General features: G+C 44.3%; 1 protein-coding gene and 1 pseudogene across 2 annotated transcripts in view; one reads left to right on the top strand and one right to left on the bottom strand.

Annotated features, from left to right (window-relative positions):
• Positions 1-15,030, bottom strand: part of LOC311145607 (leucine-rich repeat-containing protein 9-like) — a 33,292-nt pseudogene extending 18,262 nt beyond the window's left edge. The window contains exons 1-8 of the transcript in view: positions 14,974-15,030; positions 14,727-14,885; positions 14,279-14,412; positions 2,120-2,123; positions 1,542-1,748; positions 1,177-1,317; positions 881-1,080; positions 70-201 (exon numbers count right to left, since the gene is read on the bottom strand). The product of the transcript in view is annotated as a leucine-rich repeat-containing protein 9-like (transcript). The remainder of the gene's footprint in view (positions 1-69; positions 202-880; positions 1,081-1,176; positions 1,318-1,541; positions 1,749-2,119; positions 2,124-14,278; positions 14,413-14,726; positions 14,886-14,973) is intronic.
• Positions 15,031-16,739: 1,709 nt separating this feature from the next.
• LOC311145230 (reticulon-1-A-like) overlaps positions 16,740-18,669 on the top strand; it is a 51,672-nt gene continuing 49,742 nt past the window's right edge. The window contains exon 1 of the mRNA XM_084181462.1: positions 16,740-17,130. Coding sequence (XP_084037588.1) covers positions 16,908-17,130 — 223 coding nt within the window. The 5' untranslated portion in view covers positions 16,740-16,907. The remainder of the gene's footprint in view (positions 17,131-18,669) is intronic.

Raw genomic sequence — 18,669 nt, 5'->3', positions numbered from 1 at the left:
ACACATATAACCTACACAAACGAGGTAAACTCATAATGCCACTGTTATGTAAAAGGAGATAATTTGTACCAGGGGTCTGTGAAGCAGCCCTCTTCAAACCGAATATTCCCCACTGTCTCAAGCTACATCAGCAGAAAGTGGATCATCAGCTCGTTCCTGTTGGTGGCTTGGGCCAAGTCCTGCAGGTACCAGGAGTCAATCCTGCAAAACAAGGCAAAATAACTCTACTTTTTACACTTCATTATCTACATGCCAATAGAAAGCTTACATGTAAACAACAATGCAAAATGAGACTGTTTCAGCCCCTCTAAATGCAAAGATCTCTTGGAGGTCTAATCCATTATTTGTGTGCACTGAACACTTCCTAATATTGAGTTGCACCCCCTTTTGCCCTCAGAACAGCCTCAATTCGTCGTGTCATGGACTACAAGGTGTCGAAAGCGTTCCACATGGATGCTGGCCCATATTGACTCCAATGCTTGTCACAATTGTGTCAAGTTGGCTGGATATCCTTTGGGTGGTGGACCATTCTTGATACACACGGGAAACTGTTGAGCGTGAAAAACCCAGCAACGTTGCAGTTCTTCACACACTCAAACCAGTGCAGCTGGCATCTACTACCATACCCCGTTCAAAGGCACTTAAATATTTTGTCTTGCCCATTCACCCTCTGAATGGCACACATACACAATCCATGTTTCTATGTCTCAAAAATCCTTCTATGGCCTGTCTCCTCCCCTTCATCTACACTGATTTGAAGTGGATTTAAAAGGTGACATCAATAAGGGATCATAGCTTTCACCTGAATTCACTTGGTCAGTCTGTCATGGAAAGACCAAGTGTTCCTAATGTTTTGTACACTCAGTGTATATGAACTCACTCCTCCAGCCTCCTGTTCCATACTTTCAACCTCTCCTTCAGGGCATCTAGCTTGGAGAGGATCTTGTGTTCCAGGCCGGGTCCGCGGGTGATATCAGCAAGGGTGTCACTGCGGTCCCCTGAGCCCTCACTCAGCGAGGACGGTCCATCCTCCCAGGTACGGGCCGACTTCCGGCACAGGGCCTGCACCTCAGACTCCAGCTGCTCAAGACACCAACACAACAGTCATATTAAGCACCACTGTAAATGAATGACATACGCAGCAAAAAAAAATTGAGGGCATAGTGTTGTACTGACATTTTTTAGGGCGTAATTGAAAGCTCTGATGCGGTCCTCTGGCAGCTGTAAGAGATTCCTCTTGTTCTCCAGCAGATTGGCCTGAGTCTCTGCCAGGTTCCTCCGGGCTGTCTGCACACGCATGTTGTAGTACATCATCTTCTTCATCACCGTGGACCGGAAGGAACAGATGTTACAATGTATTGTGTGCAATGGAACCCCTTTATTCATAGCATACATGTTTAGTTCATTGGACTGTAATTACACTAGCAGATTAGAAGAAATGCAGCACCTGAAAAATCCCCATCATCAGAGTTCAGGGATAACTCCTTAAACAAATGCTGTAATCTCTCAGGAGTAGAGTATCAGAGACCTGGAGACCACACAGTGACAGCAGTTGTGAATGCTGACCCTGCAGTGTCCTTCACTTGCTTGCTGGAGACGTCATAGGTGTCAAGCCGCTGGAGGCCTGGCATGTGGTAGAGCACGTTGGTGGCATAGTTACACAGCAGATACACTGGGGTGGGGCTTCACTGCGGGTCCTTCTGCCCCAGCTCTCTCAGACAGATCAAGGGGACCAGGAGGGTCAGCTCCTGTTACACACCACGATAACATTTTATTTTATTTATTTATTTAACCTTTATTTAACCAGGTAAGCCAGTTGAGAACAAGTTCTCATTTACAACTGCGACCTGGCCAAGATTGTCACGGCCGTCTTGAAAGGAAGCGGACCAAAGCGCAGCGTTTGTGGCGAACATGACTTTAATAGATGACGCACAAAATACAAAACAAAAGACGACTCATGAAGTCCACGGTTAACTAACCGAAACGGAACAAAAACCCACAATGCCCACAGGAAAACAATCAGAATAAATATGGCTCCCAATCAGAGATAACGAGCCGACAGCTGACACTCGTTACCTCCGATTGGGAGTCATTGACCAAACCTAGAAAAGAACCCCACCGAACTGCAAACAAGAAATACACCCAAAACCCAACATAACCAAACCAAACCCCAACAAAACAAATACACCCTGGCTCAAATATAAAAGTCCCGGAGCCAGAGTGTCACAGTACCCCCCCCTAAAGGTGCGAACTCCGGGCGCACCAGCATACAGTCTATGGGAGGGTCTGGGTGGGCGTCTGTCCACGGTGGCGGCTCTGGCCCTGGTCGTGGTCCCCACCCCACCTTAGTCACTATCCGCTTCCGTAGCCTCCTCCATATGACCACCCCCCAACGAAACCCCACTGGATTAAGGGGCGGCACCGGATTAACGGGCAGCACCGGACTAAGGGGCAGCACCGGACTAAGGGGCAGTACCGGACTAAGGGGCAGCACCAGGATAAGGGGCAGCACCGGGCTAAGGGACAGCACCGGACTCAATGGCGGATCCTGGCTGGCTGGCTCTGGCGGATCCTGGCTGGACGGCTCTGGCGGATCCTGGCTGGACGGCTCATGGCTGGCTGAAGGATCTGGCTGCTCATGGCTGGCTGACGGATCTGGCTGCTCATGGCTGGCTGACGGATCTGGCTGCTCATGGCTGGCCGACGGATCTGGCTGCTCATGGCTGGCCGACGGATCTGGCTGCTCATGGCTGGCCGACGGATCTGGCTGCTCATGGCTGGCTGACGGATCTGGCTGCTCATGGCTGGCTGACGGATCTGGCTGCTCATGGCTGGCCGACGGATCTGGCTGCTCATGGCTGGCCGACGGATCTGGCTGCTCATGGCTGGCCGACGGATCTGGCTGCTCATGGCTGGCTGAAGGATCTGGCTGCTCATGGCTGGCTGAAGGCTCTGGCTGATCCTGTCTGGCAGAAGGCTCTGGCTGATCCTGTCTGGCGGAAGGCTCTGGCTGATCCTGTCTGGCGGAAGGCTCTGGCTGATCCTGTCTGGCGGAAGGCTCTGGCTGATCCTGTCTGGCGGAAGGCTCTGGCTGATCCTGTCTGGCGGAAGGCTCTAGCGGCTCCTGTCTGGCGGAAGGCTCTGGCTGATCCTGTCTGGCGGAAGGCTCTGGCTGATCCTGTCTGGCGGAAGGCTCTAGCGGCTCCGGTCTGGCGGACGGCTCTGAAGGCTCATGGCAGACGGGCGGCTTATGCAGCGCTTGGCAGACGGACAGTTCAGACGGCGTTGGGCAGACAGGCAGTTCAGGCGCCGTTGGGCAGACGGGCAGTTCAAGCGCCGTTGGGCAGACGGGCAGTTCAGGCGCCGTTGGGCAGACGGGCAGTTCAGGCGCCGTTGGGCAGACGGGCAGTTCAGGCGCCGTTGGGCAGACGGCAGACTCTGGCCGGCCGAGACACACTATAGGCCTGGTGCGTGGTGCCGGAACTGGTGGTCCCGGGCTGAGGACACGCATCTCAGGGCTAGTGCGGGGAGAAGGAACAGGGCATGCTGGACCCTGGGGACGCACATAAGGCCTAGTGCGTGGTGCCGGAACTGGTGGTCCCGGGCTGAGGACACGCATCTCAGGGCTAGTGCGGGGAGTAGCAACAGGGCATGCTGGACCCTGGGGACGCACACAAGGCCTAGTGCGTGGTGCCGGAACTGGTGGTCCCGGGCTGAGGACACGCATCTCAGGGCTAGTGCGGGGAGCAGCAACAGGACGCACAGGACTCTGGGGACACACAGGAGGCTTGGTGCGTGGTGTAGGCACTGGTGGTACTGGACTGGAGCGGGGAGGTGGCGCCGGAAATACCGGACCGTGCAGGCGTACTGGCTCCCTTGAGCACTGAGCCTGCCCAACCTTACCTGGTTGTATACTCCCCGTCGCCCGACCAGTACGGGAAGGAGGAATAACCCGCACCGGGCTATGTAGGCGAACCGGGGACACCATGCGTAAGGCTGGTGCCATGTAAGCCGGCCCGAGGAGACGCACTGGTGGCCTGATGCGTTGGGCCGGCTTCATGACATCCGGCTCAATGCTCAATCTAGCCCGGCCGATACGTGGAGCTGGAATGTACCGAACCGGGCTATGCCTGCGTACAGGAGACACCATGCGCTCTACTGCGTAACACGGTGTCTGCCCGTACTCTCGCTCTCCACGGTCAGTCCAGGGAGTAGGCGCAGGTCTCCTACCTGACTTCGCCACACTCCCTTTTAGCCCCCCCCCAAGAAATGTTTGGGTAGTACCCACGGGCTTCCAGCCTCGACTCCGTGCTGCCTCCTCATACCACCTCCTCTCGGCTTTAGCTGCCTCCAGCTCTTCACGAGGGCGGCGATATTCTCCCGGTTGTGCCCAAGGACCCTTTCCATCCAGTATCTCCTCCCATGTCCATGAATCCTTGATAGGCGTCCATAAATCCTGTTGCCGCTTGACACGCTGCTTGGTCCTTTTATGGTGGGTTTTTCTGTCACGGCCGTCTTGAAAGGAAGCGGACCAAAGCGCAGCGTTTGTGGCGAACATGACTTTAATAGATGACGCACAAAATACAAAACAAAAGACGACTCATGAAGTCCACGGTTAACTAACCGAAACGGAACAAAAACCCACAATGCCCACAGGAAAACAATCAGAATAAATATGGCTCCCAATCAGAGATAACGAGCCGACAGCTGACACTCGTTACCTCCGATTGGGAGTCATTGACCAAACCTAGAAAAGAATCCCACCGAACTGCAAACAAGAAATACACCCAAAACCCAACATAACCAAACCAAACCCCAACAAAACAAATACACCCTGGCTCAAATATAAAAGTCCCGGAGCCAGAGTGTCACAAAGATAAAGCAAAGCAGTGCGATAAAAACAACAACACAGAGTTACATATGGGGTAAAACAAAACATAAAGTCAAAAATACAACAGAAAATATATATACAGTGTGTGCAAATGTAGCAAGTTATATAGGTAAGGCAATAAATAGGCCATAGTGCAAAATAATTACAATTAGTATTAACACTGGAATGATAGATGTGCAAGAGATGATGTGCAAATAGAGATACTGGGGTGCAAATGAGCAAAATAAATAACAATATGGGGATGAGGTACACACCCGTCGCTATGGGCGGGCCATAGGGGGCCGGGCCCGCCCCCAAAAATGCTTGTGCCCCCACCCCCACTTGAATCCTGGTCCCCTTGATCTGTCTATACGTACTGTAGGCTAATAATAATTGTGCCCTGCCCTCCCATGCATTTCATATGCCCCCCTTAAGACTGAGGTCTGGCGACGGGTCTGATGAGGTAGTTGGGTGGGCTAATTTCAGATGGGCTGTGTACAGGTGCAGTGATCGGTAAGGTGCTCTGACAACTGATGCTTAAAGTTAGTGAGGGAGATAAGAGTCTCCAGCTTCAGAGATTTTTGCAATTCGTTCCAGTCATTGGCAGCAGAGAACTGGAAGGAATGGCGGCCAAAGGAGGTGTTGGCTTTGGGGATGACCAGTGAGATATACCTGCTGGAGCGCATACTACGGGTGGGTGCTGCTATGGTGACCAATGAGCTAAGATAAGGCGGGGATTTGCCTAGCAGTGATTTATAGATGGCCTGGAGCCAGTGGGTTTGGCGACGAATATGTAGTGAGGACCAGGCAACAAGAGCGTACAGGTCACAGTGGTGGGTAGTATATGGGGCTTTGGTGACAAAACGGATGGCACTGTGATAGACTACATCCAATTTGCTGAGTAGAGTGTTGGAGGCTATTTTGTAAATTACATCGCCGAAGTCAAGGATCGGTAGGATAGTCAGTTTTATGAGGGCATGTTTGGCAGCATGAGTGAAGGAGGCTTTGTTGTGAAATAGGAAGCCGATTCTAGATTTAACTTTGGATTGGAGATTCTTAATGTGAGTCTGGAAGGAGAGTTTACAGTCTAACCAGACACCTAGGTATTTGTAGTTATCCACATACTCTAGGTCAGACCCGTCGAGAGTAGTGATTCTAGTCGGGTGGGCGGGTGCCAGCAGCGTTCGATTGAAGAGCATGCATTTAGTTTTAATAGTGTTTAAGAGCAGTTGGAGGTTACTGAAGGAGTGTTGTATGGCATTGAAGCTCGTTTGGAGGTTTGTTAACACAGTGTCCAATGAAGGGCCAGATGTATACAAAATGGTGTCGTCTGCGTAGAGGTGGATCTGAGTCACCAGCAGCAAGAGCGACATCATTGATATACACGGAGAAAAGAGTCAACATGATGTTGATGCTTAAGAGGGACACGTTTAAAAGCACTAACCTGAAGCATGCACAACCCTGATTGGCACTCCACTCCACTAATGATTTGGATACTATATATCTGAGAGGAGGGCTTCTCCTTAATGGATTACATTTACATTAACATAATTGATTAATGAGATGATTGGATTTCCACTTGTTTGTTGGTGGGGGGGTTTCCTGAGGTTTCATGAGAGAGGACCAACTGTTCCTTCACCTAAACAGCATACTTGACTTCATATATGTTGTAAGAATATAGTAAAAAATTATGGATGAGACTAACAATTTCATGCATCATTTTGTGGAAACCTCCCTTTAACCCTACCTTGTTGATTACACAGTAAAAAATAAATATGCAAATTTGACAGACAATTCATGCAACTCAATGAAATTGTCACGCCCTGGCTCTGGGGACTCTTTAATGTTGAGCCAGGGTGTTAGTTTCTATGTTTAGTTTTCTAGGTTTATGTTCTAGATCGTGTGGATCTATGTTGGCCAGGGTGGTTCCCAATCAGAGGCAGCTGATTCTCGTTGTCTCTGATTGGGAACCATACTTAGGCAGCCTGTTTGGCACAGTTAATTGTGGGATCTTGTTCCGGAGAGGTTTGTGTTTTGTTTAACCTTAGGACTTCACGTATCGTTTTGTTGTTTTGTGTATTATTGAAAGTACTCATTAAAAGATGTACGCATATCACGCTGCACCTTGGTCTGCTTCCTATAACGATCGTGACAGAAATGAGTGTCTGAGTGACTGAAAATAAGTGTTTGTATTATTTGAAAGGGCAAGATTGTTATTTTCTTTTCTTTTTTTTCTTTCTTTTTTAAACCATACTTACTACTCAGGCTACTAAAGGATAAATGCCACATAAAAATTACAAAGATGGAAAGCTTCAGATGAATCGTGCAACAGGTAAAATCAGCAGATATTTTCTGAACTGCCTTAATAATGCGGCTTCAACATAGAGGAGGCGGACTGGAGGTCTGGAGCGGAGAGCTGACACAACCCGTCCTGGCTGAATGCCTATTTCCACACAATATGTGTGAGGCATCAGCACAGGACGTACAGGGCTGTGCACTCGTACTGGCGCTACAGCACGTGGCACTGGCGCAGGACATACGGGACCGAGGAGTACTGGAGGCCACGAGCGTTGAGCCGGCACACCCCGTCCTGGCTGCATGCCCATCTTAGCACGACACGTGCGTGGTGCTAGCACCGGACGTACAGGACTGTGCTGGAACACTCGCGGCACAGTACGTGGCTCCGCATAACACGGAGCCTGCCCAGTCTCACGCTTCCTAGCCTGAGTACGGGGAGTTGGCTCTGCTCTAACTCTAGGCTCCGCCAACCACCCTTTTAGCCCCCCCCCAACATTTTCTTGGGGCTGTCTATCGGGCTTCCTCCTCGGCCGGTACCCTCTGCGTTGCCGCTGCTCCTCTCTGTAGCGCGCCTCCACAGTCTCCTCCCAAGGACGGCGATCCATTCCGGCCTGAATCTCTTCCCAAGTCCAGGATCCCTTCCCGTCCAGGATCTCCTCCCAAGTCCAGGCTGTCTGTTCCTGGACACGCTGCTTGGTCCTCTTTAGGTGGGATCTTCTGTCACGCACGTTGACTGATGACTGGTGGAACCAAGGCGCAGCGTGATAAGCGTACATCTTTATTGATACACAACACACGAACAAAACAACAAAATGAAACGATACGTGAAGTCCTGAGGTTACACACACCAAACCTTTACGGATCAAGATCCCACAAACTAACTGGTGCCAACAGGCTGCCTAAGTATGGTCCCCAATCAGAGACAACGAGCTACAGCTGCCTCTGATTGGGAACCACCCTGGCCAACATAGAACTAAACGATCTAGAACAAAAAACATAGAAAACTAAACATAGAAAATCCACACCCTGGCTCAACATTTAAGAGTCCCCAGAGCCAGGGCGTGACAATCCCACAGCATAGCAAACACCACCCATGAACTGCTGAAAATCCCCTAAATTCAACATAACAACCCTTTATAAACATCATGCTGGGTGTGTTGTTTTTTTTATTTGAAAAACCCAATTGAAAAACAACAATCAAAGATAGCCAGTATTTAGGTCATAAAAGGTAGCTCCCTTTTATGACCTAAATACTGCCTAACTTCATTACTGCTCCCCCTCCCCCTTAGCAACATTCCAATGAGATAAACTAATCTCTTTCTCCTGGTTATACATTTTGTTAACCTTCAATTACCATCAGTAATCTAAAGATGGTAGTACACACAAAACATGATACAGATATCCCCAGTCCTAACCCATCAATAATGTTTGTATCAATCTAATTCCTCATAACTAATCCATAAAACCACTCAAAATTCCTCGAGTATCCAATGATTATTTAATTGATTACCCTAAATCTGCTACATGTGATCTCCTTTCAAATGATCCATTATCAATTATTTGTTCAACCCCCTAGGTAAATCTCTCTCCCCTTCTATTCTGGAGTTCTACCCTGTCTACTATTCTGCTCATGATGGATTGCATATCTCTTGACCTCGGTTAACGAAGTAGTTCCCCATCCCACTAAAGTCCTCTTAATATTCCTGCTTATTTCTGGTCTCATTACACTAAGGAATGCTATTTTTAGCTGCTGATGGTACGGAGTATCATTTCCCTACCCCTGGGGAGGCCCAGGTATGCCACCATTTGCGTTAAATACATTTCTCCGTCTCTCTAAGTATTGGCTGATGGTCTTACTGTCTTCCTGTTTACATTCATGTACTTTGGAGAAGTCTGCATGTCGATGGTAATGTTCCCTCAAATTATTATACAACTCAGTTATTTTCCCCTTTATCTTCCCAATTTACTATTCCTTTCCTCATTGCAACTTGTTGCATTGATGTTCTTAAAATGTAAACCTATTGTTTAATAACTCCATACTTATAACCAATGTTTTTTTCAATCCATCATCCTAATAGTAAAAACGATATCCCATTGTTCATTTATTTTCATCCACCACTGGTGTTACTCAACCTATACAATAAAGTAATAACCATTTGAATTCATCAAAGCACTTTCTTTCAGTAAAGTCTTTAGACCTCTAATTGACATTTTCCAGCTCAATCTAACTCGCTTGACCGTCTCTATTTTTTCCCGCTAACCAGAGCCATAAATTATCGTCCTTTGTCCTTCTCTCAATTTTCACAGCTCTATCGCCACTCCAGCTCGCCATTCAATCCCTTTAACCGTTCTCTCTGATTCGGCCCCAATCAATAAAACAAATACTTGATATCGTTGATAAGCATACCCTTAATGACATTCCTACCATCTGAACTATGTACTGTCTCTCACCTCTCCCCCCCCTCTCCTGCTCCTTCCTACATTATGGGGGAGGCGCGGGGACCTTTCCTACAAATCTTCCTTCTTAGGAAATAATGTCATTCGTACTTGTAACATATTTTCATAGACCTATCTAGAATACTACTAAAGCTATCTAATGCAACTTTTAATACACGTAAAAACTCTCTCTCCCTACACCCATTCCCCATTGAATAAGTACGTCTTCCTAGTTACCCCATAACCACGCCTCAAATGTTCCATTCAGCATTAACCAACCAAATACTAAGTAGTATCCGGTTATTATTCATACCAGCCGTTGAATTCCCTCATACACACAGATTTCACCTTAATCCATTCAAATGCCCAACACAACATAATAGTTCAATGGAACCCTCTATTGGCTCTCTACTATTTATACATTACTTCTATAACCACTTTAGTTATGGTCCGATTACCCATTAAACCTTATCACATAACCGTATCACCTAATCAAACAACGGCACAACCTTAAACTCATATCGGCCGGCTGGTAGCCCAGTAACCAAGAGCACCGTTTCAGTAACCGAGAGGTCGCCGGCTCCAACTCCCGAGCCGACCAGGCGAAAAATCTGCCGATGTGCCCCCGAGCAAGGCACCCAACCCTGCAAGTCGCTCCGGACCAGAGCGTCTGCCAAATGACCAAAAATGCAAATGTAAATATTCTCTACTTTCTCACTCATGACGTACGTCTACGTTTGGGTGAGAAAGTTCATACGTATATATCGTTGAAATTATATAGGTACCTCTCAAATAATCGCATCGTGGTGTTTTTAGCCAATTCTTAATCGACACAAATCATTTTTTCAAACATTTTACCCGTTGAACCAAAAAAAAGACTGTCCTATCTCCGACACTGCCCTTTCCTTTACCCCTGCAGTCACGATGGTTATGACCTGTTCTGTTACAGTATTTACACGGGGCCATACACTTTTGCCAAATATTCCTTTGTTACAGTTAAAGCACTTCCTCTCTCCTTCGCGCTTAAAAAAGACCCTCGCTGTCTCTAGCCACTCCCCTCGCTGTTTTTTCAAATCCGTTCCACAGTTTACATGCATCTGCTTAATCATAACTTCTAACTTTTCCACATCGAGATGCCCAATAAATCCATACCTCTTCTCCCAAATGGATCCATAAAACATATTTCTTCGATCTCTTCCTAACATATATCTTTCATCCCCCGTTAATTCTCGGACCTCTTTAGAAGATTTATTTCCCATGGTGGAAAAATAAGAAATCCCCCCGTTTAGTAACAATTCAATCCAGAATTATTCTCCTAGGAGCTATTATTAGTGCGTCTCTTGAGCTAATGTTATGATCTGCTTTTGTAATTAACCATTTAAAATTATTTAACCCCTAACCCAGAGTTTTTTATTTAAAACTCTGGTTTCATGAAAAGAGTCAGTTAACAATTTTTTCTCACGCGACTTATTTTTAGCTCCTTCCTTGAAACAATTATCATGTATTCCGATGGATTCTCAAATCTCACATGTACACAACATTATACAATCATTTGCTAACCCTCTTTGTAACCTAGAGGACGTAACTGCTCCAGTTTCATGAAACAGACAGAGTTATAGCAAATCCCCAGTTGTTTACGCGACTTTTGAGCTGTTTAATGTATCCATAGCACACGACGAAAATCATCCCCCTCCCTGTTTATATCGTCACACTGTACCCCGTACAATCTCAATAAAAACTAGTTTATTTTGGTGATGGCCATTCACCCTGAGTCATTTCAGACCCCCTTCCTGTTTATATTGTAACACTGTACCCCGTACAATGTCAATATTAACTAGATTATTTTGGTAATAGCTATTTACCTAGGGTCAATTACGGACCCTCCTTTCTTCCATCATAATAATTATTACTTCCTTTGAGATTTTGGTAACTATTCTCTGCCCTTCACAAGAATTACTATTCTTATACAAGTTCAAATCATTTCACCAAAATCCACGAATAAAAATTACTGACCTTTTCCTTGCAGTTTGGATTTAAATGCTTTTTCAAACTCGTTAACGTCTTTATCGTTCATAAGAGTAATCACCGGCCTGTTTATAACCTTAACGTCGAAGGCCAGGACTATTCTCCACAGATGCAATCATCCGCCTGTGCACGGTTTCGGTGTCCTTAGAACGACAAAGACGTATTTAAGATCCGGCTCGAAGGACCACTCTGTTAAGAGAATTTCTATCTCTAATCCAACCTAAGCTTGAATCATTACCAGAGGTTGTAAGGCTCTGGTTTTAATTATAAATGATTCAAGGTCCACAACCAGCAAGAATGATCTGTATTTTTATTCATGGAGAGCTCTCGCGCCAAAACCCATACCCTCCTGTTTTATACCCCTTGACACACAAAGGCACTTTGCTCCGCCCACCTTTAGGAGGCTTTCTTAAACAGTTTCCACCTTTCTCCTTCACCCTGGAATGTTTAGTCCCGCCCCCCTCTGTTAGTGGGTTGATAATTCTAACACAGTTTACACATTTATACTGTATTTGGGGTGAAATCCTTTAGTCATTATTCTTAAAATACAAATTAATCTAACAAATAATGCAAAGGAGATCGGAATGAAATGAACTAAACATCTGGGAAAGCGAGAGAGCGGGGCCTCCCTCACTTACGTTTCACTGAAACACTCAAATATAACTCTCCCAACTTCCACTTTAGAAATTATAATTGTTGTAAACTACAGCGGTTCAATGTTTTCTAGGAATAGACTAACTTAGTTTATTCAGGAAGCTAACTTGGTACAGTATTCTTCAGTGAAAACCGTCCAGGACACCGAATCCTATGACGTCATAGCCAACTAGCATGCCAGGCTCCAATAACACGGTTTAGCACCAATACTCGGTTACAACAAACCACCAGTGTGTTAACACGCCAAGCAGATAATTTGAGTCCGTGTCTAACGTTGTGTAAAGTTTTGGGTTAGTTTTGACAGTTTGATTGAGTCCGTTGTCAACTTATTCAGCCAGTTAGTTAGCTAGAATAGTTAGCATACTAGCTAGCCATTGCTCTCTGCCAACGAAAAAACCCCTCCTCCCACGGCACGAACACACAGAGAGAGCCTTGAACGACTCTGGTTACCAATATGTAAAAACAAAACACAAATGTAGGTTATCCTTAGTAGCTACTGTTAGCCAGTTAAGTGCAAAGCTAGCCACTGAATCGGTTCAGCCAGTTCGCATCTGTTCGCTAGTGTCACGATCGTCGTAAGAACCGGACCAAGGCGCAGCGTGATAGGCGTACATCTTTTAATGAGTACTTAATACAATAACAACAAAACAACAAAACGATACGTGAAGTCTAAAGGTTCACAAACACAAACCTATAAAGAACAAGATCCCACAAATAACTGTGCAAAACAGGCTGCCTAAGTATGGTTCCCAATCAGAGACAACGAGCAACAGCTGCCTCTGATCGGGAACCACCCTGGCCAACATAGATCTAAACGATCTAGAATAAACACATAAAAACTACAACATAGAAACTAACACCCTGGCTTAACATAAAAGAGTCCCCAGAGCCAGGGCGTGACAGCTAGGTCGTTCCAGCTATTGTCTAGTTAGCTATCCAGGTAGCAACAAGCTAGCTACATTTCGAGTACAGTAGCTACTAACTACCTAACGGTAACGCTTCAGATAATGAGGTTAGAAAAACAGCTGAATGGTAGGCAGCTAGCTGGCATAATTACAGGTACTCTTAAGCGTGAAATAACATTGGAAACAACTATCCACTGTTGCTAATAGTTACCAGTAGCTACCCACTAGCTAGTTCAGGTAGTGGGTTAGCTAGCCTCGTGCTTCACCGGGCTTCTCCTGACAGAGCTGGTGTAACGGAGTCAGGTTTGTAGGCCTCCTTGCTCGCACACACTTTTTCAGTTCTGCCCACACATTTTCTATAGGATTGAGGTCAGGGCTTTGTGATGGCCACTCCAATACCTTGACTTTGTTGTCCTTAAGCCATTTTGCCACAACTTTGGAAGTATGCTTGGGGTCATTGTCCATTTGGAAGACCCATTTGCGACCAAGCTTTAACTTCCTGACTGATGTCTTGAGATGTTGCTTCAATATATCCACATAATTTTCCTTCCTCATGATGCCATCTATTTTGTGAAGTGCACCAGTCCCTCCTGCAGCAAAGCACCCCCACAGCATGATGCTGCCGCCCCCGTGCTTCACGGTTGGGATGGTGTTCTTCGGCTTGCAAGACCCCCTTTTTCCTCCAAACATAGCGATGGTCATTATGGCCAAACAGTTCTATTTTCAAGGTAGGCCTTGAAATACATCCACAGGTACACCTCCAATTGACTCAACTGATGTCAATTAGCCTATCAGAAGCTTCTGTAAACAATTGTTGGAAAGATTATTTGTGTCATGCACAAAGTAGATGTCCTAACCGACTTGCCAAAACTATAGTTTGTTAACAAGAAATTTGTGCAGTGGTTGAAAAACAAGTTTTAATGACTCCAACCTAAGTGTATGTAAACTTCTGACTTCAACTGTATGTTCAATCCCTTTAAAACAGGTGTAAAGAAAGGATGAGACATCTCAACAAAATGGGTGATTTCAACATAACCAATCTATACAGATGAGGTACTTAACAAAACATGACACAGAAGAACATCCATACCTTGTGATGACGTTATTATTAAGCCACAGCACCAGTAGATTGACAAGTGACTCAAAATTCTCAATATCACTGATCTGATTGTCGTAGAGGTACAGCTTCTGTAGCTGATGGCAATTCTGAAATCCAGAAATGCCCTGCAATAATGAAAATAAATACTCCAAAAAATTATTGTTGGTATTAATATAATAATGCAAATCAAAGCTAGATGACAATTATTTTGCAGACATTTTGCAGTCTATTCTGAATTGAGAAATCAAAGATGGACAATATCATTCTGTTTTATATAGATACTCTTTAGATGAAACTCTACACACACATCTCCAAGATGCCATCATGAAGGAATTAAGAGAAACCTGGATCTTATTGTCAACTGGCATTCCACCAGCCTGAGCTCCTGAAACAGGGGGCAAGACTCAAGACCCTGGATGTGGCTGATATTCTGGCCTACCACTGCCAGCTGGAACAGCCTGGGGAAAAGGAAGAGTCCAACCATACGCGGATAACCTGAGAAGAACACCTCCAGGGATGTGATGCTACTACCGTCCTGGGGTATCTTCTCATAAGACACCCCATTGGCAATGCATTGTTGAGTTACTAAAAAGGGTGTCTTCGATAGCCAAACATAGAAAATTATACTATTGTATAATTATAGGTATCTGGTTGACACAAGACATTTGTGACAAAATTACACTCACCAGTTCTTTGATAACCTCTTCCTCACCATTATTTATTTGCTTTTCACTCTGTGTCATGTTTTTCTGTGCTGAAATATAAGCAACTGTTGACCAAGTCAAGCAGCTCAAGTAATGCCAAAACATTCAGGAGATAAAGGTGCCCAAAGTTGACCCATTTTGCATACCCCACCATACCATGAGATATCCATGTGTTCATCATCACTGCAAAAGATAAAAGGTTGAGTTTGAAACTTTTTGTTAATTTCTTGAAAAAAATGTTTTTTAAAAGGCCCAGTGCAGTCAAAAACGTGATTTTCATGCGTTTTATATGTATTTCCACACTGCGAAATTGTGAAAATTATAATAATGTCCTTTTAGTTTAAGCGCTGTTTGAAAAGACCACCTGAAATTTCAGCCAGTTTTGGTGGGATGGCGTTTTGGCCTGCCTTGTTACATCATCAGGAGGTAAATTAGTTAATAGACCAATAAGAAAGAGTTCCAAACCGCTCTGTCAATAACAGCTAGTTTTCCCTTCCACACTCAGACAGTCCTAGCAACATTTTTGCTTGTGGAATTGCTAAGAAGCTATTTGTTTCTTTTTGACCATTTTATTTGAAAACAATCACAGTAAGTTACTTAATTGTTACCCAGAAATGATTTGATATTGAGATAAAAACAGCTGCATTAGACATTTAATAAAAATTACTACCATAAACTCCTATTTTTTTCAGTCACTTTATGGCCTCTTCTATAGTGCCATGGGCAAATATGTATGCAAATATGTTTACAAATATGTAAATATGTATGAAACGTTTTGCTCAAATCAAAAGGGGTGAGGTCAAAAAGTCCTTGAAATCAAATGGAACGACCGTACACCTAGAATTTGAGGACTCAGTGACAGATAAGAGAGTCGAGAGGGGGATTAGAAACACATTAAATATAAGTATAAAGAGCAACAATACGTGATTTGTCTGACTCACAAATTAGCTATGTTACTAGCGAGTTATTTTACAAACTTACTTCACAGATAGAATAAAAACGTTTGCTTACTTAGTCATATGTTAGCTGGCTAACTGTAACAGTTAGCTAATGCAAATGTAAGTTACTTACATTGAAGCTGCACAAGAGTTCACTGTCTTCTCAGACAACTAACGTCATACCTGTTTCAGACATCTGTTATTGCTGCTATTCTATTTATGAAAACAAAAATATAATTTGAGTGTGTTTATATGATAAACAGTATGCACATGTAGCTAGCATTATTTTGTCATCAACCCGTATCCAGACCAGTGCGTCCCCTTTGCTCAGGAACCATCTTCACTTTTTATTTGTACTTTTAATAAATGCCACACGAGGGCGCTACAATGCTAGTAATCTGAGAACAAACTGGCATGAACAGAACAAATGAAATGGTCCCCCTGGGTATTTACATAAGAGTGAAATGACTTGCATAGGCTACTAACGTGTAAACGTTTAACACAAATAAAAATACAACAGTGTTGTATGTTCAAACATGGTACAAGTTGCGTGAATAATAATATGGTCTCAAAGCAAACCTGATAAATATGCTTCAATAAGGTCTAAAGTGTATTTTATGTTTGCTGTACTCTTGGAAACATACTGTGTTGACTTCCATGGTATATTCACACACTTTTAGAATAGTCACGCTGACTCTGCCCCAAATAAGTGCCAACCATAAGCTAAACAGACATGACGTCATCATGGAAGCGCTTAACTAAAACAAACCAACCTCACTCACTCGTGCTCTCGGACTGGACCGCGCAGCCATTAGAATTTTACAATATCAATTTAAGCATACATTTGTAAATCCAGTCAGCTTTCATAGCATAATTTATTCCTTAGACCAACCCAATATCCATTGTGTAGCCCGCGTTACAGCTTGTGCCTCAGTGCCTCTGTTATCTCTCGCGCAACCTGAACCTCTCCCTAAAAGCATGTCTTCGAAGCCCGGTGACGAACAAGGTTCGGAAGGGAAAGGGTTTGGGGACGATTGTGAAAGAAATGGCCTGTTTGGAAGTATACCACCCCAGTTTGATGAGATACGTGAAGATTTAAAACCGAAAAGCAGGGAGGAGACGAGCGACCTGGATCAACAATTCCATACATTTGAGGACGATGGGAAAAGGCCTCCCGTTGCTATGGAAACTGCATCTACAGGTAAAACGGTTTATCAATAACGTATATTATTATTCAAAGCCTACACGTGTCTTTATATAGATGTACTTAGTGTGTAATTTGCATTTGGCTGTTTACACTTCTCATAGCGGAACATGCTCACCCAGACAGCCTTTTGGGGTGTAGTATGAGGCAGTCAGAGATGGAACCTTCGTCATCGCAGAGTGTACCAGACATTCTGTACCTTCTCACGAAGTCAGTGAGAAGTTTACGATATCGAAGCTACACCAATCATGGGTTTGGCTGGGAAATGTGCTTGAAAGTGCAAATCCGGTAATGGAGTCGACTTCCTATTAGTGGGTACACAATAGAACAGATTTTGAACTTGGATAAAATACATTTCATAACTTTGTTTATTTTCGACTATGAAATCAAGGTGTACATAACATTGAAATGAGTCTCTCAGAGAAACAGACCAACAGAACAGACCAAGAAAACAACAGGCAGGTTATGGCCTAGCCATATGCCTATTTATTAGGCTACAAACATTGGTAGGGTACAGTCCTTTTAGTACAAGTTTTAAATTATTAAAGCTTGGGACAACATACTGGGAGAAATAGTTGCATAGTTTATATCACTAGAATGTTAAACTGAAAGTTTCTGAATATTCTATCAACACTATACCTTTCGGGTGGCTCCATAACAGGCGTTTACTGAAAATGTTAGCTCTCCCCTGAAGATAGATAAACAGGTCCAGGTATAGCCTACATTTCCAAAATAGCCCAAATTGTTTGTTTACAACGGCAGCCTGTCTGGGATACAATGTGTCACTCACAGCCTAAGCTTATCACCACATAAGCTTGTTTAGTTTATTAGGATCCCCATTACCTACTGCACATGCAGCAGCTACTCTTCCTGGGGTCCACAAAATAATGTACAAATACATTACAAAGTACATAACCGTTATAGACAAGAACAACATAAGATTCAATTCAAAATAATATGTGTTATATATTGGAAAGACACCAAGAGACAACAAAAATAGTATCTACACACTATTCATATATACATATTCATATTCGTATATATACAGTACAGTTACATTAGATCTTTAGAAAGAGGTGCTGTGATACAATATGTTTTTGTATCTGTTTTTTTAAAGCTAAACTTGCTTTTTGCCTGAGTAACCTCTGGTGGCAGAGCATTCAACGATGACATAACTATATACATACAGTGGGGGAAAAAAGTATTTAGTCAGCCACCAATTGTGCAAGTTCTCCCACTTAAAAAGATGAGAGAGGCCTGTAATTTTCATCATAGGTACATGTCAACTATGACAGACAAAATGAGATTTTTTTTCTCCAGAAAATCACATTGTAGGATTTTTAATGAATTTATTTGCAAATTATGGTGGAAAATAAGTATTTGGTCAATAACAAAAGTTTCTCAATACTTTGTTATATACCCTTTGTTGGCAATGACACAGGTCAAACGTTTTCTGTAAGTCTTCACAAGGTTTTCACACACTTGCTGGTATTTTGGCCCATTCCTCCATGCAGATCTCCTCTAGAGCAGTGATGT

This window comes from Coregonus lavaretus (assembly GCF_964263955.1).
Source record: "Coregonus lavaretus genome assembly, chromosome: 18".
NCBI lineage: Eukaryota > Metazoa > Chordata > Actinopteri > Salmoniformes > Salmonidae > Coregonus > Coregonus lavaretus.
The sequence above is the reverse complement of the archived record's forward strand: the minus strand, read 5'-3'. Positions and strand labels throughout refer to the sequence as shown.